This window comes from Anopheles stephensi, chromosome 2, assembly GCF_013141755.1.
Source record: "Anopheles stephensi strain Indian chromosome 2, UCI_ANSTEP_V1.0, whole genome shotgun sequence".
Taxonomy (NCBI): Eukaryota; Metazoa; Arthropoda; class Insecta; order Diptera; family Culicidae; genus Anopheles; species Anopheles stephensi.
In genome coordinates, this window is record NC_050202.1 from 3008075 (window position 1) to 3032482 (window position 24408).

The window sequence follows — 24408 nt, forward strand, 5'->3', positions numbered from 1 at the left end:
CATCACGCTGCAGCGAGAGGATAATTTATTGCGGCCAATAAAAGTTGACACTGCTCGAGATGTAATGGCAACGAGGCACGAGTTTCGATAGGCGGTTGATGCTGATTGCAAAAACCGAAAAGATGTAGAATTTGATACTAATGCTTGGAATGTGTGTCAGGCGACGCATAATCGCATTGAGATATGAACTTCGATTTCCAACATGACAGTAGCTTTCATCTTTTGACGAGCAGGAACAGCAAAACACACCGTTGCTGCAGCTGTCGTTATCTGTAAGTTCCGGCGGGCAAGGTTGTGCTCAAACGCCGCATGCTTAATCATCCTTCAATGGAGGAGGGTGGCGCGAATGACGTGCTGCCTACAACGATGTGACGACAATGATCCGTCGTAACATCATAAAAACACACACACACCTTTACTCATTCGCAGGCGAATGTAGGTCAATGAAAGTAAGAATCGCCGAGATGGCCAGGAATTCCCCAGTCAGACATTGCGATCTTCGTACCTGGGTGACCTGAGCTGTGATGATGAACAGACACGCAGCCAAGGACGAAAGACACACTATGGTGAAGTGTCCGTGTGACTCTAAATTTCCCCAGTTTGATGACACATTAGCGTGCCATTCTGACATCCCAAAACACTTACCTGACGAAATGGAGTTGACCGATTCACTGCGCGGCGTGTTCATGATCGTGTTCTGGATGATCGATGGCAGTGGCGGGATGATCGTCTGCGAGTGGTTCATACCGTTGATCAGGTTGCCCACGAACTGTTGGATCTGATTGGTGCTGGCCTGCCCGGCACCGTTGGGCCCAACCGAACCCGGCCCCAGCCCGATCCCGTTCATCATGCCGTTCAGATTGTTGCCACCGTTCATGATGCCGTTCATGAGCAGCTGGTTGGCGGCGACCGCTCCACAGCCACCGCCGCCGAGATTGTTGTTCCCGTTCGACAGGACACTATGACCGTTGTACGCGTTCTCATCGTAGGCGCCCCACAGTTCGAGATCGTTGTACTCCGGTGAGCCGAGTGACGTCGGTGACATCGTCATGCCCGGTGACATAACTAGCGCCGCGGAAGAGGACGTCACCTCGGAGCTGCTCTCGTCCAGCATACGCAGGGCGGTGAAGCCCCCGTTGTTGGACCACCTTCTTTTCATCATTTTGCTGGGTTAGAACTCTCGCACCTTAGCCTACTATAGCAATCTGTCTTACAAGCTACTGATCCTCCCTTGCTTCCTGTCCGCTGAGGTTAGATGAGGTGAAAGAATTGGCTTCGGGGTGGTCGATTCGAGCCCGTATCCTGCAGGGTCAAATACTACCGAAAGCCTTATTCTGGAGGTACTCTCGACGGAGGTTGAAGCGTTTGTACCGTTGGTTTGTGTTGTTGTTGTTGTTATATTGAGGTCGAGAAGTTGAGGTTGAGTAGCGGCAGGAGTTCTCCCAATCTTGCCACAGCAACTGTCGTTAACCGAGAGAACTTCCCCACTACAACGCAAAGGCCAAAGAGTCGAGCTGTATAACGCTGTACACACACTGCGCTGCTTTCCACTATATCCAAACCGTCGTGGATAATCTATTCGCACACTACTGATCAACAGTGAGCTGCACTATTATGCTAAGAATCTCCTTTAATCACACTACTTTCCTTTAACTTATAAACACTTCTCCACACGCCTGTTATTAAGATATTTTTCTTTTTGTTAATAACCTTCACTTGGCTCCACTACTGCTGAAATAGATCCCAGAGCCCACTACTCACTGTGGCACATATATCTCACTATCGCATGTATCGCACCGTATATCACGCAACTTCTCACACAGCGGCCGCCATGTTCTCGAACGTTAGATCACCGCACGAAACGAACGGCGTCACAGATCGCACCACCGTTCTGGTGTTCCGGACCTCCTGGAGGCAGCTGGACCGTGTGCTTATTTGCAAGTTGTAGTACTACTGCTGCTGCTGCTGATGGTGCTGCTGTTGACGGGTAGTATCTGCGCTTCCCGAGCAGTTTCATGCTGTGCCTTCCGGACACGCTGGCGTTGAAGAGAACTGCAGTCCTACCTATATCTCACACGCAATCACAAAGGATCGCCTTCACTTTAGACTGTTCCACTGTATGTTAAGCACTGGGAGGTAATTTAATTCTGTTGGGTAAAAGAATTTGCACGATGCCGAATGGACGCACACACGGGGAAAAGAATAATTGAAGACATGGTTAGTTGAAATTCGCGATGGTCCACGTCACACCACTGCGTACACAAACTATAACTGCTGATGTGTTTCTCGAAGAAGAAGCAACGATTAGGTTCGGGATGTCTTGTGTTGCAACAAGTTTTATAAAATGACATTAACACCTTCGAATATCTGTATCACTTTCGAGCGTCTCCAGCAAAAAACTGAATGGCATCAAAATCGTTTCTGACAACCGTGTCTTGATACTGTAACCCTTACTAAGCAAAAGCTTAGTAGGCCCCTCCACCGTCAACATTGTAACCATCGGCACGGGGCACGACTCGGGACGTCAAAGAATGTCACTTAGGCTTTGCGCCCTGATTCTCACTCCCGTCAATACCAGTAAGTTGTCTCAATCAACCAAGAGCCAGCAACCGTCCGAACCGGTCCTGGGACCGATATTCCTGGAGCTTAGGGACCAACCGTTCTATAATTTGCCGGGAACGAGAACCCTGGAGGAACAAGATCAACCTCATGCAGCACACTCATGTCCGCCGCCGCTGGTAACAAGTGTAACCTGGGCTCAGAATTCGAACCGCCGCGTCACGTCACTGAACGAACACCTAACCCCGCCAGGCACCTCGGGTGCTACATGGTGTGCGTGTGCGTGTATGTGTGCTGGAATTTCCCTTCACTTTTCTGACACAAAAGCAACAGGATATTTTTGTTGCCTCTGCTTTCGTGCCTGTTTCGCGTCGAAGATTCCGGTCCGGTCGCCTGGTGGATATCATGGTCAATCGGTGAAACGATGTTGCCTCTGCTTTTGCCTCAAAGTATGTATAGTTTTTTTGTTTGTTTGCGTCTCTTTTCGTGCCCTCCAACATGCCGTGTGTCCCCGGTATCGTTCATTATCCTGATTGTTGCCTTTTTCGCTTTTGGCATTTGCTTTTCCCCATTTTTGTTTTGTTTTTGTGCTCTCCGGCGTGTGAGCGCGAAGATGCGAGAAGGAACCTTAGACAGACTCTGGAGCAAAATTGCCAAAGATAATATCGACAAAAAGGTAACCTGTTGCGAAAGGCGAGGTACCTGTTGCTCCGTGAGCTACACGCCGCTGCGTGCGTATGTGGATAGAGAAGGAAAATGTTTTTCGTTGGATAGTTTCGATTCGACTGCATTGGAAACACTTGCACCAGAGCTAACTGACCACAATCTACCATCTAACGTTGGACGTTTCTGCGGCGAAGCGCGCCAAGTAATCAACGAACCCTGCACCGTAAGACAATCACCACGTACGCCCTTCAGCTGGATGGCGAAAAAGGGAATAAAGTCTTCCCGGGATGGTTGGCCCGGGGCCCGAACGATTCTCTTATCAGAGCTGCCGCCGCCCGGTTCAACAAAAGCCCCCGAGAACGAAACTAGGCCAACCGGTGAATTGATAAGCGATAAGAGATACTAAACGCGCAAGAGAGTTGGGGAAAAAAAGTATCAGATTCAATCCCGGCTGGGACCTGGAAACGGGAACGGGGGGAAAAGGGTGGAGCTGGCTTCATCATTCCACCACAACCCTCAAGCTTACCCCATCAATCTCACCAGCAAACAACATGTTCCACGGACAGGTTCCCCAACGCAAGTAACAAAGATGCTTACGGGAGGGCCTTAAGACAAGTTGTGCTAGTGAGCATAGTCATGGGGTAGGGTGAGATTGCAAGATAGTGCCTCTTAATCCTTGGCGATTGGTTAATCAACTAACTGCACGTAAAACATAGAAGGGGCTGAGGTTATCGTAACCTCATTATTACCTACCATGCATGTACAAATCCGGGATCAGATGTCTAATAACCTATATATTACGAAGGCTACGTCTTTGTCCAGGGGATTTATCATCCTGATTCCGTGGAATTGGCCACGAGAGTATTGTGTTACTCAATCCAACAGTGAGGATAAAATGTGGCTTTATATATTAGAGTGTATATATTTTGCTGACACTTCCTTCATACTGCTCCAATAAATTGAAAATTGTTGGTCAAATTTTGGGGGGCGAGAAGAAAATAAACCTACGAGTCATTCTAAACCACCTTTTTCTTCGCATCCACTTCCTCAATTTCTTCAACTGCATCAAAGAAACAGGCGGCACAGGCCTAAAGTGGAGTGTCTTTTCTAACTGTTTGTACAATGATTTCGATGCCGCCATCAACGTCATCAAAGGCAAAGCAGAGATGCATCGATTACTGATAGCGCAACGACACGGGAATCTAACATGCACCTTGGCGTGGTTGGACGAAAGCCGTTTCCCTAACGAAGCTGAAAACGTAATCAGAAAGCAAGAGCAGAGAACTAGACTTCTTGCAACCAGCAGCAGGTCCTCCTCCTCACGCCCTTCCAACGCAGGTCCATTCGTCTAGATTTCTACGGCCCGACCGAGACTAACAAATAGCGATTTATTAAAATGAAGCGACTTTTTTTTCGCTCCCTTTTCTTTCCGTTTGCTCAAACTTGTCATCCTCCGGTCCGGTCGATGTTGTCTGGCGTACTGGTGTGGGGTCAAATGGTAGGGTGTTGTTTGCGTCGCGACTTGAAACGAACTGCACATATGTGTGTACCAACCGACCAACATGCTGCTCCGCGCGCTATCATCAGGCCAGCGAAATTGGAGTCCCGACTAAAGCCGCCACACGACTCGACTGGCGGCTCTCACGACGATAAGCGATGTCGGCGAACGGGAAACGGAGAAAGCAAAAGCGGCGTCGTGCCTGCATCTCAGTTACGGGTGGCCGCAAGAAGTGCAAGTGCTGGTGAGCTGGCACCGTGCAGGCACTCTCTTATTGCATCGCCTTCATCAAGGTTGCGACCGAAAGCGAGAGGCGAGGCGCATTGACAGTTAAAAATCCCGGCAACCGTCCCCGTGTGAAGGAACGCGTTCAGGGACAAACAGCAGTACGGCTGCTACGGGCGATGTTTACTCGATGGGGAGCATTCCTTCAGATCGCTGTGACGGTGCGCGCTGCTATCGGGATATCGGGATCTTTACTTAAAATTCCAGCATGACTATTAAACTTTAGGTTTCACACGATGCCCGGAAGCAATCAAACATGCTTTACTTTAATTGTCAGCAGGTTTGGATGAGGGGTGTCCGTTATGGAGGTAATATTTGTAAAAAATAAAATATTAAACATCAGCTATCCATACTTGATCCCCCAATTCTGGAGGAACAGTTTGAGGAAATGTCGAGAACTTGGACAGGACCATCAGTTGGTCATCTCAATCAGTCGTCTAGGTGGAATATAAAACAGTTGAATGAAATCGCAAGCCCCCAATTGAAAGTGATTCGTTGCTATAAATTGGATAACGAGCGATGTATGTTTAGAAAGGGGAGCAGCAATAAATAAATCGACATCTCAACCATGACAGTTAGACGTGCACGAATCTTAGCTGGACACACCGCGCCCCTTAATGGATTCTCCGGTTGAAAGAATGCATTTCTTCTGATTCGTTTGTCAAACTTTGGAAGTAAAAAAAAACCTTGCCTTTAAATATTGATAGGACGCTCCATAATAATCCTTTTCCTTATTTCATTCCTTCGCCCGATGGTGCCGCCAAGAGTAAGCGAACATCATCTGCATGGAATGGATGAAATACGATCATGTTGCTCCGTGTCGTAAACGTGTTCAACGGAGGCTCTCTTGGTGTCATAAAAAACTGACATTCAAATCATTATCCCGGACATGAAGGATGGATATTATGGCGAGAGATCTAGCAAAGTGTCATAAATTGCAATCGATCGATCGGTCGGTCGTGTGATGGTTCACCGTACGTATCCTTGTAAGGCCGAGATGAATCGAGCGACACGTCAAGAAGAACCAACACACAAGGGGAGTCAAATTTCTACGAAGAATTCTATCCCCATCATCTGAGCACCATGGAAGGTGCTATAAAACTAACACGTCGCTATAAAAACATTCCAATCCGTGCGGAACCCTAGCCCATGTCTCCTGTGGGAACGTCCGAGCCTGTAGAAACGCAAGCTTGCACAACACTTCCCGCAAAGTCGGTGAACTTTTCGAGGACGTCACCTGAACCATGAAGGACACGTGAGACACCGGGCTGGAGTATCTCCCACCGTCCCAACCGAAGCGGTGTACCCACAAGTTCATGGTCATCATAAATTGCGCTACTTATGCTGCGCTCTACCTACACGGTCAACCAGAACCAGCATAAATGCGGGAGAGCCTCCCATTGGTTGAACAGGGACCAGGCTAGAAGACTGCGCCGGAGAACGTAACCCACCTTTCCACCGACAGATAAACACGCAACCGGCGCCGTTGTCCGACCGTTGAACTTTCGTGCAGAATTCCATTACACACAACGCGCGCCCTCTCTTCAGAAACTGGCACTGGAATGAGGGGAGGGGGTGTTGTTGTTTTTTTAAAGGGCCCGCTCTGCCTTCATAACCTTTGTTGGGTGGTGATGGTGGTACGAAGTTCTCAGCTGCATCGAGCGGCACGATGCATAATAGTGCAGCACCCCTTCGTCGTCTGACTATGCACAATCGGGGAAAGAAGCGTTATAAATTAAACGCTAGGTAAACGCAAACTATGACACCGCGTACGATCGCGTACCGAAAGAGGTGCAAGGTAGCTCCTGTTTCGCCCATTTTTTAGACATTTGTCACCTGTTTATACCACGGGCAACGGGCAATTCCATCAGCTCACTCGAAGGTGCGAAAGTGCAAAAAACCCTGCGGGTGTTTGAATATGCGATGAAGCAGCGTGTGCCCCATAGCCTCCTAGCCTCCTAGGCTGATCAAAGTAGAGGTTTGCCCTTTTTTGCCTTAGAGGACGCTCGGTCGTAATGGTTGTTTGTGTGCTCCAGTTGTGAGCGTAAGAGGGCTTTTCAAACCGTGGTTCCCCCTTTCTACTAACCCGCATTTTGAGACACTCCGCTGCGCTAGACTAATCACGATTGTGGAACAACTCTGACTAATCAACACCGACCCCGGTGTGGGACATAGACTGGATCAGGGCTCAGGGCCACATACTCAAAACCCACGGCGACGGCAACCTTGCAGACAGACGTGTCGTGAGTAAAAGGGTTACGTGACTTTAGTTTATTTTTTTGCGACGATCACCCGCACGTTCGAGCAACGGTTATCTCACGTTCCAGATGTCTATGTCCGATCGTCTTCAAATTCTTCGCTTCAGACATTAGGTGCGTGTCTAACAAAACAAAAAAAAAAAAATCTTGAAGAATTTATTGGAGATCTTAGGAGGATTTTCCAAAAAACTCTCTATTATTCGCTTTTTAATTCTCGCAGCCTTGGAGCACCATTGTTCTGAAGTGAAAAAAATTTGCATACAAATTTTGAGCTTCAATAAAATATGATAATCAACCGGTGCGCTGTTATTTGGAGCTCGCAGCAGGTTCATTGCTCCACAACACCAACGAAAAGGGAACCCATCACTCATCCTTTTCAAACAAAAGCGCCGCCAAATCAGTGCGCGCTCATCGATAAGCGACTTAGCCCGGAGCTTGTTCGAACCACCAGAATAGATACACATTCGCGGGCAAATTATGGCCCGATGTAGGGGGGGGGGGGAGACTGTATTATGCAAAATTATTTCGACTGCCACTTTAAATCAGCGAATGGCATCGTGTATGGGGAGATCTGTAATTATGACTAGATGGCTTGATGATCAGCTTTGAGATCTTCCTACATTTTTGGTTCTATTCAGGGGATGCTCTAGGACCAAAGCCAACAAGTTCCTTATGGTTTGGAAAATTGTACAAAACAAAAACAGGTGGAATAGCGGACTGGACGAAAAGAAACCACCAAAAAGCGGATGCTATAAAGACTCTCCAACCGGTGTTCTGACATACACACAGATCTCGCTCAAGGACGGTGACTTTGAAATAGCTGGAGTGTGAGTCTGTGTCTGCATGAAATAAATAAAATAGATGCAATCTCGAGCGAAAAAATCCCCCAAAACTTTGCCTGAAAATAGTTTAACACGTTTTGGAACTTGGATAACACCTTATTTATGGGTGATCCTTTTGCTTGACCTTGATCGTATAGTGTGCGCCTTTTGGAGGGGGGGTCCAAGCATTTTCTCACGAGCACAACGACTTGATGATCCTCGGCTGATCTCTGCATAATATCTCTGCCGAAAGATTCATGATCCAATAATAAAAATCCTTCCCTTCTCATCCCACCCCGTCACCGAGGAACCTACCAGAGCACACACGAGAGATCACGTTGTTGTTATGATTTTAGTCCCTTTCCGTTCTTCGTTCTTCACCATCTTTTCACCTTCTTTTTCTCTCCTCCTGTATGGTCCTCTTACGAATGAAATCGAAACTTCTTCATCAAAACACGCCGAGGAGATGAACCGATGAGGATGTGTGCGGTGTGTTTCTGTTTTTTTTTACTTTAAGGTTTTCAAAGTCTTCAGGTCGAGAAGTTGCTGTTGCTCGAAGTTAGAGCATGGGCAGCGGGCTGAGCAGGAGGGCAGGGAGGCAGGAAACGCTAATGGTGCGGTGGGTCGCGTTTGTTAGCGCTAGACCAGCAGTGCGCTCGTATCATCGAGCGACCAAACCGGTTTTTTCCCTCCGATATCCGTAGCATTTTCTTACGCACAAGTGCCACCATATACACGGGGTACGACGATGGGGAAACGTTGGTTCCGTACGACGCACACCATCGCAACCGAGAACTCTCTGCGCTGCGAGCTATTTAGAATTTCTTGAAGCAGCAGCTTCGGAAAGCAACGAAAAGGGACAACGGCGAAACGTATTAAAATCTGAACATACAATTAATGCCAACCATCAACCTTAAGCGTAAGCGACGAACCCGCTGGAGATTGCGGTACACGCGAGAGGGCCCACGAGAGGCAGCGCGAGGCTTAGGAGGAGGGTTTACATGCTTCGTCCTACTCTGCCCAAAAGCAGCCTAAGCGTAGTTGGGAATTTCAATTCTTAACATATTTTTAAAACTGGGGAAAAAAACACAACACAAACTGCGAATCAAACAGGAACACACATTTGTGTATGAAAAGGAACATAACAAATCCTCCTCCATCATCTGCTGGTTTTCTGAGAGGGAAGAAAAAAAAAAACAAGCGTTCAAATCATCTTTGAAGAATGCTTCGCGTTCTACCTGGTTGAAGAAGCGGCTTAAGAAAGAAACAACCCCGAACGATCATCTTCCCTTTCTGTCTTGCGTTCACGCACGCAGGTGAGCTCACGTTACGCATAGCGTAACCGGAACAGTGCTTTACGCACACGGGCTCGTTCCTAGATAGATGTGTATACACACCGCAGCACGGTTTCTAAACATCACCTGAAGGTTGAATTTCCTGAGGAAGCATTCAACCAGTGCACGGATGTATTGGTGTGGTTGTGTTCGAATTGTATGACTAATACACAACAAGAAAACGCACGCACGCACACGAACGCACTGCTCAAGGCCCACAAGGGTGGTCAGAAGGTAAGAATTTTCCCAAAATTATGAAATAACATATGGAGCGCGAGAGAAAGGGAATAAAAACAAAAGACTCACTTTTTGGGGCGCTAAGCGACGAACCCCTTAAAAACGAGCTTTAATCGATTACTTGGCCTTATGGAGGGGTAAAATTACTCGTGAAAAGTTCTACACTTGTCGGGAATTTTCCTTTTGAGCATTATCAGTCTATTAAAACACAGAATCGTAGCAATAAAAAGGAGCAATTTCTATTCCACCCAATTTAACGATGGGAAAGCCTCCATCATATCCTACCAACACAACAACGGGTTGTGTTTTGTTATTATTTGTGTCTCTGCTTCTCTCGGTGTCTCCTTCTACTACTAGAAGAGCAGTCCATTCTTCATTTAATTCACCTCGCTTATGAGCTTCACACGTGTGTGAATACAGAGTGTTTGATGCTCTTTTTTCTGCCCTTGGCCGGGATTTCTTTTCCTTTCTGTTTAGAAGAACGCAACACAGCGATGACGATCCATCTTGCGCGGCAGTGTATACTTTCCGTGTTCTGTTTTAATCTTCTCCCTCTGCCACAGGGCAAAACCCCTGTGTTTCCGCATGGTCGTTGATTCGATGGTTTCTTTTTTTCTCATCTCTCCGTCTATTACGATGCGTTTTCCAGGAAATTTCATATCATTAGTGATGCAGAGCGAAGCGATCGTAGAGCATTAAATAAAAAAAAGCCCGATGAACAAAACAAACGATTCTGGAAGAGCTGGAAATGAGCAATCCGTCGCCGTTCCCTTCAATGTGCTTGTAGAATTGATTAAAAGAGAAGGCAATCGGTTTTTCTGCCACCACGAGAGATTTTCAATTCCACGGTGCTTAGATGGGCTGCTGTTCGAGCTATGATAGGTTTGATTCACCTTTTCGGGTGGTAGAAATTGAATCTTTGGTGTTTGTTTCAACCCGGAGCATGACAGTGGAACAAATCCTTCAAGATTGACTTTTAAGTGCTGCTCAAACTATGATTGAATGTGTCGCAAATTTATTCTGAGTGGTTCAAAGGTGCCATAGTTAAAACTATTTATAACATACTTCCACCCGAACAATCTCATCCCGTTTTGCCGTCCAATAAAATTTTCTTTAATACCTGTTACAAGTGTCATAAAAGAGTGGTCATAAAATATGAAGCAACCACAGCAACTACAAAGCCGATGAGCGTTCACACATCCGTGTAGTTTATGTTTCAAAGCAGAACATAAAATTAAAATGACGATTTCCATCGTTTTCGGTGCTGTTTAGCGTGAATCAAATGATTCACACAATTCGCACAACGAGGGCGAGAGACACCGGTCACACCGACGGCTGACATTGACTGAGATCCTTTGCCTATAATTTATGATACTCGGGGCGAGCGTGCGTTCATTTAAATATGTTTCACTTTTTTTTAACCGTGTTTGCACCTTTTTTTTCCTCGCCGTCGGTACCACGTTTGGCCGTGTGTCATCCCCAGCCAGTTGACCTCTCGGTTTTGGGAGGCCCGCTGGCACTGGTCGTCGTGTGCGTAAGCCTGACATTGATTTCAATCGACAGACAGAGCCAGTCAACGGAGACGTTTGGCGGGCGCGAAGAAGAGGAGCAGGAGGAAAGGTAACAGTCTAAACTTGACCGCGAATGCCGGCGAATGGTAATGGTGCGCAAACTGAAAATAAACCTGACATGGTTTTATTTTTTCGATTTCATTTTGCCGGTCATGTGCGAGAGTTCTTGTGGGGTGTCGCGGAATAGGCGAGCGAGCTGTCAGTTTATGTTAGCATAATTGTACGGAGTATGTAGAACAGTGGCAGGATTATTAAAGTACATATTTCTTTAACAATCTACTTTAAGCCATCACTGTCAAACTAAACAGCTAATGTATAAATTAATTATTACATATAACATTCTTACAATGAACGCCATTTTGAACATCACTTTATCGTCAATCTCCGATACAATTTCAAAACATTATCAAACACCCATATTGGCCTACTTTTGGTGTGTCGCAATAACAAGCGACCGACCGGCCGGGAGAAGAAAATAATGTCCTTGCTTCCGAATGGAAAGAAAACGCCACCAAACCTCACCACCACCACCACCGATGCCACACACCACAGCCAATTGTGTGGGCTTTCGCAATACAAATTTGCGCTACTTGAGTGGTTTCATGAATGAAAGGCGATTGGAAAATGCGTCGCCTAGACGCACTTACGCTGCTGCCACCCTCGAGCGGCGGTGGTTTGTTTATCTTGTGGAAAATGTTATGATATGAGACGAAAAACCATCCGAAAGGCGAGTGAGTAGATGTTTTCCCACAAATGAAAATATTTATCCATGAGCAAACTCCATAAATACATTTAATTTTAAATCGCTTTTTAATCTATTCCACCACTTACGCAATACACCGTGATTCCCGAACTTTGAATGTGTTTTTCTGACCCATTTCCAGGCTTGAGCCACACACACATTGTAATCATTTTCTTTACCTATTTCTTTTTTCGAGGAAACTCTACATCCTTTTTTCGACCGCCTCTTTCATATATTTGCACCTTTCCCTAGACTGGCCCACCTTTACCTGAAGGCTTCCAAGAAAACATATTTCCAATTTTAGTCCTGTCCCACATTATGCAAAAACGCTTTGACGCTTTTCCACAGAGCATACAAACCCCCGAAATACGGGTGGGGGGGCTGCTATATGTCAGCTCTCAATCGCTTACACGCACTGTAGTAACACAATGCAATTCTTCGGTTTCGTGTGGGCAAAAGACCCCGTCAAATCGAATCCTTGTCGCGGGGAATGAGTCTCGTTTTTGGCCGCGTGTCGAAAGGTAACATTATTTAAATTTATTCCGATCTCTCCTCCGCCATCTTCCACCAACGACCCCGGGTCGCGGCAGTTTCGCACGGTAGCAGCACCTGCAGAACTCACACCCGGAAAAGTAGATTCAAACGCGCTTTGATGCAGCAAATATTCAAACCAGCAAGCACAATGCTAATGTTTTGCGAGGGTTTTGCTTAACTATTCTGCTATGAGGAGACTGGGTTTTTCTTCTCCCTAATTGAATTACATGGAATATGAATCTATTTTTTTAAAGGGAGAAACACATCAGCAGTCTTATATGTTTGTGTAATGCAATGGAGACTTATGAATTATTTTGTTAATTATTAAACGCACTCTTCTACAACAAAAATACTTAAGTTTAATTAAAAAACAGACACATTCCACAAGCCATCTTTAGTAAAAATTTTGAATTTTGAAAATAACAGCCTCGAACCAGCTGTACAACTGACTGACAGCTGTCAAAATACAAGTTAGTAGAGCTGGTATCAAATTTCACATTCAAGGGAAAAGGAAAACTATTTCCAAATCCCAAATTCCTCCTAATAGTTCACATCCCATTGATGAGTTTTTATGTTTCCAATTTTCACGGCCCATCTCACCCCTGTTTATGCTTTCTTCACGCTGTGCCTCATGTGCCCATGTTTTCCCTCACTCACACTAGCCCACACAACGCACCGAGCCTGTGCCGATGCAGTTGCATTAGAAAAGTGAAACACACGAGCGCACACACACACACACGAAGGCAACGTTCACGATGGGTTTAGAAATGGTGAGTTGCATCTGGGTTACTATGTAACGATGCTGCCAAGAGTGTTGCTTCGGTGTGAGTGAGGCACGAAAAAAGACGAAGAAACCAGGAGGCATATCAAATGCACTATTGAGAAGGGTGAAAAAAGGAGAAGCGTGTGAGAGTGCGAGAGAGAGAGAGAGAGAGAGAGAGAGAGCCCACATCAAGTGAGATGGAGGAAAAAATTTCAGCAGAATCAGGTTCAAGTGCACACATGTTGGTGCACGATGGTGTTGCTGGTATTTTGCATCTCTCTTGCACGCTGCAAAGGGGCCCGCTGTACGGATGCTGTTTGATGGTGTAGTGGTGAGCACTATAGCCACTAGAATAGTAGTAAACGGCGGCCGAGTAGTAAAAGTAACCTACTGACTTTGAGGCTCGCAAGATCAAACTCACTGTCTCGCCCGAGTGTTTCTGTGTGTGTGTGCGTGGTCATGCGGTGTGAGTAGGTGGAAAGGAAGCGTCTTTCCCTTCGCACCACACAACCCCAGCGCGTCTGTCTCGTACGCACACACACACCACCGCACCGCCCGATGCATTCTGATGCACTTTTTCCCTTTCACTCTTCGCTCCCGTACACTGCGCACCCCCGCTCACTCTGCTGTACCTCTTTCTAACGCGTCCGGATTTTTCTAAGTGTGTGTTGCGCTGGTCGGGAATGTAATACAGCCACAGTTGTGTTCCGCTTGCCCTATCGATGCGTCCCATGCGTTGCCTATCTATTTTCTAATGCAACACACGATGATGGCGTCGATGGCGTCGGTGGATGCGTGTGGTGGAAAAGGGAGACAAAGCAGATAGAGAGATGGGAAAAAATGGTCGCCTTTGATGGACGCTGGCTGACCACGAGGCTTCAAAAAAAACTTTATTTCTGACCGAGGAATGTGTTTATTTGGAATTTGTCTGTTTGTAATATTTTCTTAAAAGTTTCTTTTTATTTTTTGGTAGAAGAGTGGTTGTACATTTTAATTTAAAAACTTACACTTTTTCACAAAATAAAACACTCTTCTTTTCTTCACTCCTTCTTCATCCGATACCGTGTGGAATCAAACTGATCATAATCCTTCAGAGGAAAGAATAAAGAAAACGAAATTCCCGTTGAACAATTTTCCATCACTGCTTGGCATTTAATATTTCAAACTACTCTTTTCGTGTTCACTTTTTCACAAACAATTTTGTTTTCATCCATCTTTAAGAGCATTTGTTTAGATTTTTTGTGCTTCCACAATCATTTTTCACTGTTCCGATTTATTTTAGCACACTTTTGTAACTTTCTTCTGACAGATGACACACTAAGAGAACATCCTTACATCTGCTTTTTCACTATCAACACACTTTACCGGCACATCTTTTATCCATAGATTCCTCCAAATAATAGTCGATGATGGAAATGGTGATTAGTGATTCAAATGGCTTCAAAGCAACGCATGCATGCGTGTGTATGTGTGTACATAAGCTAGCATGCCGAACACTTGAGAGCTGATGTTCTTCACCAGCAGCACACACAACAAAACGGTCAGCAACAAAATAACGCTCTGTATATGTAACTGACAGGTGTCACAGAAAAGAAACCGGTGAGCGAATAATATGCTGCAAAATTTGATTTATTTTCGGACGACACGCAAATCGATCACTAAACCGGTAGTAGTGGTAGTAGTAGCAGTAGTAGCTGTGGCCTGCACGCGCTCACAAACTTTCCGATCTAATTTACTACCACGACGACGATCGAGAGGTGTCTCTCGATCGCATGACGCACTACACTATGGGAGATCAAGCGCAAGTGATCAAGTTCTCTGGCTGGACGGACGAACGGGCAACGCCATCACCCTATTGCCAGTGTGTGCTCTCCTCATACGCAAATGCTCTACCCCGGCACAGTTGTTCTTTCGCTTTGTTGTTGTTGTTGTCATGGGACGAGATTATTTTTTTTGCATCTAATTTACAACGCCACGCACCACACCACACAGTACAAACACCAAACACCATTCTAATTGCCGGTAGAATTCTAATCAAATTCCTTCTTTTTTTTTGGTTTGTCACACTACTACCATGCTTTCTGGCACACTATTATTTCTCTTTCTCGCTCATTGGCCACATTCAGAGCAAGGAACACACTACACAGTCAAACATTTGACGTGTGGAATTTGAACGGTGGGTTAAAGAAATTATAATACCTTCTGCAATAATATACACTTTTTTGTCACTTGTATATCTTATTTTTCCTTTGTCACACACGCACACGCGCTTTTAAACCACACTCGAATCTCGATGGAAAACAAACCGCGGCAACCCCGGCACAGTGTGTTGTTTGGTCCGGAGCAGAAGTGTAGCTGCGGTGTGTATGTCGAGCTTCTCGAACAGAAATCTCCGTCCGAACGCGCTGGCACGTTTGCGTACGTACGTCGCCGGTCGACCAAAATTCACCGAGGTACAGTAGAGTACTGAGTGACGGGTTGTACGGTCGAGATGCTCGAGGCCGGCAGTTCGCGCAAAAGCCGCGAGTGCGCGAGGGAACTCGTGAGCGCGTCGGCGAATCGTGAGCAGTTGGTGTGTGTATGTGTGTGCGTTAGTGCGTTCGCGACAAACAGTGGGACAAAATTTTACGAGTGACTGTTTAATTGATTTTTGGAGGCTTTTTAAGTGGCAAAGCAGGTTTTATTAAGAGTTTGTTTCGATAAGAAAAAACGTCAGATGAATCATTAAATTTATTTTTCAGATTAGAACCGATGAAACATAATTTTCCTAGAAAAACTAATTACAATAAATTCAAAAAATTAAAATTTTCAAATGAATTTGAAATAATTTTCATCTACAAAACGTCTAATAAAATTTGCAATAAATTATTAGTTCAATCGTGAGGAACTCGTCTTCAAAACCAGTAATAAATTTTAAATATATTTATTACATTCGTACAACCCAGTGTGCAACAATCGAGAGTGACACCCATACTGGGACACATTTCTTGTATTCGATTCCACTCACACGAAACTCACTTTCTCATCTCATGCTCAACTCACTTTCATCTCACTCGCTGAGTGACTGTGGCACACGCACACCAACACAGCGTTTTATGCATTTTACGCCGCTCTCCCTTTCACTCTGTGCAGAGACACTTCTTTTTCTTTCTCGTTCGTACAGTTGGTGCATAGAAAAAGTGTTTTAACAAAACTTTATATTTTAGCTTTTTTTATAAATATAGAGAAAATTTTAAAAATATTTTAAGTTATTTTTTCTTAATTGTGTTGAACATTTTATGTGACAGAATTTATAACATAAAATTTGAATAATGCTAGCAAAATGTTCTCCTTAACGGTCGGTCGGTCCGTCTTCCGTATTTCCCATTTTCATTTTCCCCTGCACTGACACGCTTTTAAGACGCTGCACAGCGAGCCAAAAGAGAAAATCCACCGTGCACCGGCATGCACGATAGCCGTGGAAAAACTTTCCGTTCCACTCCCCACACCACGGATGTCGTAATGGCTACAGAAAACCCAGTTCCCGTGTCCCGAACGCGGCGAAAAAGGGTTAGAAAAGTGCTCTTGCCGCCACTGAACGCTGCAAGAAGTTGTTGCAGCGCAGTTGCAGCAGCAGCAGCAGCAACAACAGCAGGGCGCCGGCAACGTCGGAACCACCACTGACCTACACACAAACAAACACACACAAACTCGACGATGTGCAAAGCCGACACGCCGTTCGCTCTGTATGTATGCCAGTGTCATGGTGAAGAGCATAGTGGAGGTTCACATATAGACAAAAAAGACAAAAGAAAAGCACACATTCGCGCTCCAACATAAAACCCCATTCACGAACGAACGGCAAGGAACGGGTGTACCGGCGGAGGAAAATGCATCCAACGTCAGTCGGACGACCGTGGAGCCGACGTTTGTTGCATGTGATGCCATGGGAAGGGGCGAATGTGAAAAACTAGTTGAAAACTAACCCACAACGGGTGCGACGGGGACAGTGGAAGGAGGAGGGTTTGGGACACCAGTGCGGGAGGAAATAAACTCCAATGAACTGTGCCATCCCGGGAAACGTGATTCCCGAGCTGCACTGGAACCGGGAAGCGACGTTTGATGTCTGGTGGGGCCAGCCGGCAACGACGTCGGGGAATTGTCTAGTTTTTCTGTTTCCTTTTTTTGCTGCTGTCTCACCCCGGCCCGGTGGTAATGGTGAGGAATTGGATCAGCAAAAGGCGCGTTCGTGACAGGAAAATGGGAAACCATTTCCACCTAAACACAATGACAATACTTGACGATGGTGAAATGCATTGGGATAACGATACGCTTGTTAAGTACATCGTTATATCGCAAGTTTTTTGAAGAATTCAGTTCCGTCAAAGGGCGTAAGAAATTTGACAATCTTTCAGCGAATACTAATAGTTGGATAAATGTCACATTTGACTAAAGGGAAGAGTAAGTATTGTTTTTGACAGTTGTATAAAGTTGCCCAAGGACTTTAAATATATAAACTTCAATACAATATGACAGCCTTAAGTGAATAAGATTAAATAGATAAACGTCAGATTTGACAGCTCCAAACAAATAAATGTCCGTTTTGACAGGTTTGCTTGCTCAATAAATAAAGATGTCCCATAAAGTCCATAGAAAGTTTTTAAGAAGTTGTTGACGCGCTCTCAATACATAAACTTGAATATAGCATACCCTCTCAGCGAATGGAAGTCCTAGGATAAATGTCAGATTTGACAGCTCCAAAAAATAAACGTCCAATTTGACAGCAAGGAGTAGTAAACAAACAAACACATCCAACATACCAAATCCATATCAGGACAAATTATTAGTCGACATTTGCTTACCTGAAAAGAGAAGAACACAATAAAGATTAGTAAGGCATATGCAACACAAAAACTTAACAGCTTAAAAGCACTCAATAAATTGCAATGTTTATTGGCGTGTTAGCTAATCAGAATTACATCTCCGGACCCCATCTTCGTGGCCAACTGATTGCAGCGAGCATCAATGGAACCGTCACCGCTGAGCGCAATCAACGCAAAACTGCGCAGAAGATTCCCCATTTGGCAGGACCGTTCTACCGAAGCGCGATGCATTCGGAAGGCAAATTTCTAACCCCCGTCCGGGGTCTTCGAAACCGACCAGAAGAGAAGCAAAAAAAAAAAGCATGGAACAAATAAACAAACAAACGAAACGGAAAAATAAAACTTCTGCCCTTTCTGCAGCCCAGCTCCACGTCAGCCGGAGACCCGTATGCGATAAGAAATACTCCCGGCGCGCTGGACACAACAGAAAATGATGATGCTTCGGCAAACACCAACACACCACAGGGCGGTTGTCCATTGCACTCATCGGGTGGTTTTGTGGCGTGGCACATTGCATCGGGTTGAGATCTTCCGAACGTGGTTTAGCGAATGTCTTCCACCGAACGGAAGTGTCCAAATTTCCAACCCCCAAACAGAAAAGGAGGCTTTCTCCCCCTTCAAGAAGTAGTTCGATTGGGTCATCCAGAGTTTGTTTACTTCAAGTGGTCCGGAAGGTGTGATAAGGAAGAATACCAGAATTTTTAAGTTGCAACCACACACACACACACCCACGTCACGTTTTTCGTCCGATACCCGCGGAGAGACCGACCCAGAGGCGAGAGATGCATGCAAATTTCATCTACCAAACGTACATCACAGACGGCTTCTCTACATGCGTCTGCTGACCCTTAAAACAATCGGGTTGAATAAAATAGGAATAAAAATGATTAAAAGCACCCCCTGTTGCCCTGTGGTGACCGGGGTGCGGGGTGTAAGAATTTTTCCGTAATTTGGTTTCAACCAACTGCAGCTAACGCGGCGACGCGTATATGCAACTGTAAACGACTTACGTAACACCGTTTTTCGACGTCGACGGAACAAACAGCGGGAACTCGCACTCTCGCTATTTCGTTTTTTCTCCTGCCCCGGCCACGCCACAACAGGCCAATAAACGTCTTTACGGTGTACGGTGTCGTTTTCTTCGTACGGAACACACTGACACGATGCTGACGACGGTGGCGATGATGATGATGGTGATGATGATGGGGCAGCACATGCATGCAACCAGAAGCACACCGCGCATCGCGCACCAGAGAGCTTATCTACCGTTGCAGCAGAGTCCACACTCTACGCTACAACCACACCTCCCGCCGCACACACTTTCCAGTGCGCGTTCGGACGAGATTTCTACACACACTACACTCCGTGTGCAGACATGTGCATGTGTGTGCTGCCGGGTGTATGTATTTCCATTCAGAAAGAGTTTTATTCGCTACAAAAACGCGTAATATAGGTTCTGTATCCTGGTCATGGCACCAGGAAAATTTTATATCATGGATTAGTTTTCTGACAAGAAAAATCGTTTCTTTTTCATAAAATGAAGTAATCGGCCTGTATCACAAGCAATAAAAAATGCATTTGCTGTATTCTATGTGTTGAAGCTTAAAGATCGTAGTTCTATCCTGGTCACGGCACCATCAAATGATGTAGACGCTGTATAAAATTAAGTTCTTTGAATATTCACACACGCTTAAACTACACCGATTTTAATCTAAATTAAGTAGAAAACGTAAAAAAAAGTCATCCAGAAATCCATGCCCGCTATGCGCATTTGTTGATTTTTTATGCTTACGCGCACATAAAAACCGAAACTGCACACTGCACACTGCTGCCGCTGCTGCTATGTCCCTCTCGTCGGCCTCGAATTCGGTTTCCATGTGGCCCTCACTCCATGCGCCACCACCAGCACTGTGCATTTCCATCTGTATTTGTGCAGCGTGGCGAGGACCGTTCGGACCGGGAGAGTAGCGGCGTGGAGGCGAAAGAAGGCATTATCAGTAAACCTCTCCATCATACTTCCTTTCATGCCTCCACCCTTTCATTCCTTCCTCCCCCCCCCCCCCCCCATCCACAAGGCTAATAAAAGTTGCACTTCACCTCGCCACTCCAACCTCTCTCCCCCCACTATTGCCTTCCCCAACGTGCGAGAGTGCAATCGCATCGTGGCCGTTATCTGCAAAACTCACCCAACTCTACCGAGGTGTGTGTTGCAGGGTTGCAGCAACTCTCCTCCTAACGCTGACCATCCATCTAATGCTTGATGCAACAGCGGTATGATTTCGTGTGTGTGTGTGTGTGTCTGTGTGGGCCGAATGTGTCTGAACTTAGTACACATAATTTCTACCGGCAGCGAGGCAGCACACACAGAGAGTGTGTTGGAAAAGGAAGGTTATTATCAGTATTAGCTGCTTTGGGTTGAAGATTAGTTTTAGCAGATTAGCAAACGAGCAAGTAAAAAAAAAAAACTCCCAGCAGGGGAAAATCTAAACGGGGTGGGCCGGGCTTTGTTTGCCGATTGGGGTAGAGAAATGCACTATACTCTTAAGCCGGTGAATGAGCCGGTTCTGGGTGGTGACAGATTAGAGAGGTAAATAAAACTTATATCATAGCACAGGCACAGGCGTCTAATAGGCTTGTTCGTGCTTTTATCAATCGAATGCGATAAAATTGATTAATGAAATTTTTGGTTTATCTAAGATTTTTTTTTCTTCTCGAGAGCGAAATGTTGCAATGAAATCGTTGCGTGACGTTATTTATTTATTTACCGGAAGTAAATATTTAAATGCGGTTATCATGCGCTATCTGTCAGCCTGATCGATCGTCGGAAAGAAATAAGTTATCACGAAGATTTTGAAATATTTTTTTTGTTAATAAATAAAATTCAAATGAATAAATAAATAAATGTTATAAAAATAATGAGAATGCCTTAGCAACATTGGCAGGATTTTAGGTTTATTTTTAAACAGCTTTCACGGCACCCAAATGGCGTCTAATAGAACAACATAAACGATACATAAAATGCTTCATGCAGCGGGCTGGCCTGCCGGCGAACCTAATGCCAATGTCGTCGTGACATAGACATAGACGCCCGCAACCCACCACCACCACCCACCCATCGGTACCGGTCTTCCGCAACGGGAGGGAACAAATCACGGTGCATTGAAATGGAAGTGCACGCCGGTTTAAAAATTTAACAAAATGGGAAATGGAGAACAAGCAAGGCAAAAAAAAATCCGTCTCCGTCATCATAAAACCTGTCGCGGGAAGGGGTGGTGACGAGTCGGTAAAGAGGATTGTTTCAGTCAAATAATACTGCACCGAAAGGGGGGTGGGGGTGGAGAGCTTACCCCAAACACCCCCATCATCCCATTACCCCTTCTCCAATCCGGTTGCATTGTGTTTCGTGTCGTGTTGCACTTTTCAGTGCGCGTCAGTCGTCTTTTGGCGCTATATGTTGTCGATGGCTCTTCTAATGCGTCCACTAGAGGGTTTTTTTTATTTTTACTGAAAGTTTTCAATTTCGTACCCTTCCCTGTCGTTGTTCACCATCCTCCTAACACACCAGGTTACCGCTTCGTTACCGTTATTATCGTACCAGCACGATCATGATCACCATTATTGGCCATAATCAAGCGTAGAGCGAGGGTGCGGGAACTGAGGGCCGCCGGGAGAACGGTAGGAAAACGAGCGGATGGACGAGCGATGTGACGGGATACTCAGCACCGAGTGTCGCCTGGTGGTTTTATAGTAACATAACCAACGTTTACGACTTCATCGGTAAACGAGTGACAGATGAATGGCCTAGATAGAAGAGGGGTTTGTTTTTCCATTCCTTTATGGTTTGTAGTTTTGTTAAGTTTCATTCGTTGAAGTAGTAAATTTTAATTTTATTTTGATGTACGATTTATACATACAAAAAACAAACAAAAGTAAAGAACAATTTAATTACAAGAAGAAAAGAAAAAAAACCAACTTAAGAGGTATAAAGGCAAGAAAAAATACAACTCACAACAAGAACAAAAAGAATATATGAAATGAAAATCTAACAAAATTTAGAACTATAAAATTAAACTACAAACGGGAACAGTAGAAATACACCAAATAATAAAAAAAGAAGCAAAAAGATTGAAGTGGTAAACATATAAAAAAAATTAATACAAAAGTTTTCACATAATTTCACAGAAAGATGCAAAAGGTAGAAAAAGTTTAAATATAACAGAATAAATCGATCGATATAACAGTATAACTCACAAGTAGTAGAATTAAATGAAATGTAAAAGTTAAAAGACTATAGAGTAAATTACTTACTCACAGTATTAAAGAAAGACCAGACAAATCGAAACAAGGAAATGAATGTGAATAATACAAAAGTTTACAAATTTATCGTCTTGAATTAATTTTAACCACGGCTGCAGAAGGCGCCATTCGTGACCGTCTAACATCCGGTGAACAAAGATGGCGCCCGGAAGCATGGCATGCACACACGCCATCCTCCCCATTCCAGATGGCAAAACGGTCGTCCGCGCATGTATAATAGTTTTGGGAAGAAAAAATAAAGGAACCAGCATGGAATATTTGATTCCATCCCGAAACATCAGCTGTCAGGTTCGAATTCTACGCAGTACGCAGCCAGACACAGTCAACGTCAGCCAGACTGGAGAAGAACCACCACGGCGGTGGGATTAACGGGGAGTCAGACTCGTAAAAAGAAGATACACTCATAAACATAGAAACTCATCGTCCTCACCATCAGCAGTGTTCCCCCACGCTTGTTGTTTCGGTACAGCATAAATGTCAAATGAAGTAAACAAACAGAAGCAATAGAGAGGGACTGACGCCGATGGATCGCTCTCTCACTCGCACACACTCTTCTCAAGCTATCTCGTAACGCATATAACGCATCACTCACATCCCACGCTCACGCATAACGCGCTCGCTTTCTCTTTTCGTCCGCGTGCCGGGCCGGCGCTACTTTCTCGCCCGAATCATGCGTGCGTGCCCTACCAGAAATGGTCTCACGTTGGTCTAGGTTAGGGAAAATTTCTCTCATCCAGCCCCCAAAAAGAATAAAAAAATACGGCATCATCCTCCCAAGAGAAGCGAACGAAAGAAATGTATGCTTCTGAGGTTCTTTACGGATCCGTTCCTTCTTTCTCCTTTCTCTCGGGTATTTTGGGTTGCCTTTTTTTCCTCCACTGCACACAAACGTCCGCCCGCATTGAGAGGTTGAGAAGAAGCGAGACGATCATCTTGAGATTTCGTTTTTTGCTCTTTGAATGTTTTGTTGGTAGAAGATATGAAAGGGAATGCATTTTTTCTGTTTGGTGCTATTTGCTAACTGGGAAGGTTTAATGCCCTGGCGCCACCCTAAAGGGAGACAGCATGGGAAACATAGACGCTGAAGCTGTGCGTCGGTTTATTGATCCGCTTTTCACCATCTTCGGAAGGTCGGCGAGAAGAATGCTTCATGTTGGGTGTGTCCTTGGTAGGAATGTTAGAGACGAAGCGACTAGGATTCGCCGCTTAGGAAACCCAACTCTGATGTCCAGACTCCTCGCTAGTATCAGCTCCCAATGTCCGGAGCTTGTCAACATCTCCCAAAACCTGTGGAAGCACCCAAACGTCAGATAGAAATCATCTGTTCTTGCAATTTAACACACATTCCGGATTTTACTCGCATCGCGCGTTCTAATGGTCGGACGATAAAAACCTTCGAAACCCACCAGAAAAAAAATCCAACCAACCAACTAATCACCTAAAACCTTAAGAAGAGATATCCCTCCTATACCCTACCGCGAATGGATGACGAAGATCAGTAACCCATCAACCCACTGCCCATCAAAAAGACCTGCCCCATCATCAAACCCCCGGCGGAGTTCCCGCTGAAGTCCCCGAGAAATCCTAATATCTTCTCCCCATCAAGTTCTTGCTTTCGTGTCCGTGTGTGTTTGCATTGCGATGATTCTTTCAGTTCAGTTTTATTCACCCAAAAAGTTACCCAAAATAAATCAGTATTCGGTTGTGCATCCCATCCAGAGGGGCGTACAAGAAAAACAAGCTCCACCGGCCATTAATGTGGAAGATGGAGGAAACGGTGGAGATGGGCAGAGCGGATGGTGGAGAGATTGGAGGGCGCTTATCCTACACCTTCCCATCGAACCATGCTTACGTCGCCACATTGTGGCCTTTCAATTTCGGTTCGCCAGCTGGCGTTTCGCCCCGGATACTCTCATCCCATTAGCTACACATTCTTCAGTTCTTCGTCGTTGGCTGTGGTT

The 24408-nt window shown here is 45.3% G+C and overlaps 1 protein-coding gene across 2 annotated transcripts in view; it reads right to left on the reverse strand.

Moving 5' to 3' along the window:
- LOC118517627 (ecdysone receptor) overlaps positions 1 to 24408 on the reverse strand; it is a 153116-nt gene that overhangs the window by 52032 nt on the left and 76676 nt on the right. The window contains exons 1-3 of one of the 2 annotated variants that reach the window (XM_036063938.1): positions 14604 to 14790; positions 14276 to 14356; positions 646 to 2147 (exon numbers count right to left, since the gene is read on the reverse strand). The exons of the other annotated variant lie outside the window; for it this stretch is intronic. Of the exons in view, the coding sequence (XP_035919831.1) occupies positions 646 to 1162 (517 nt within the window). The 5' untranslated portion in view covers positions 1163 to 2147; positions 14276 to 14356; positions 14604 to 14790. Of the gene's footprint in view, positions 1 to 645; positions 2148 to 14275; positions 14357 to 14603; positions 14791 to 24408 lie in introns of those variants that run through there. 2 annotated transcript variants of the gene reach the window in all.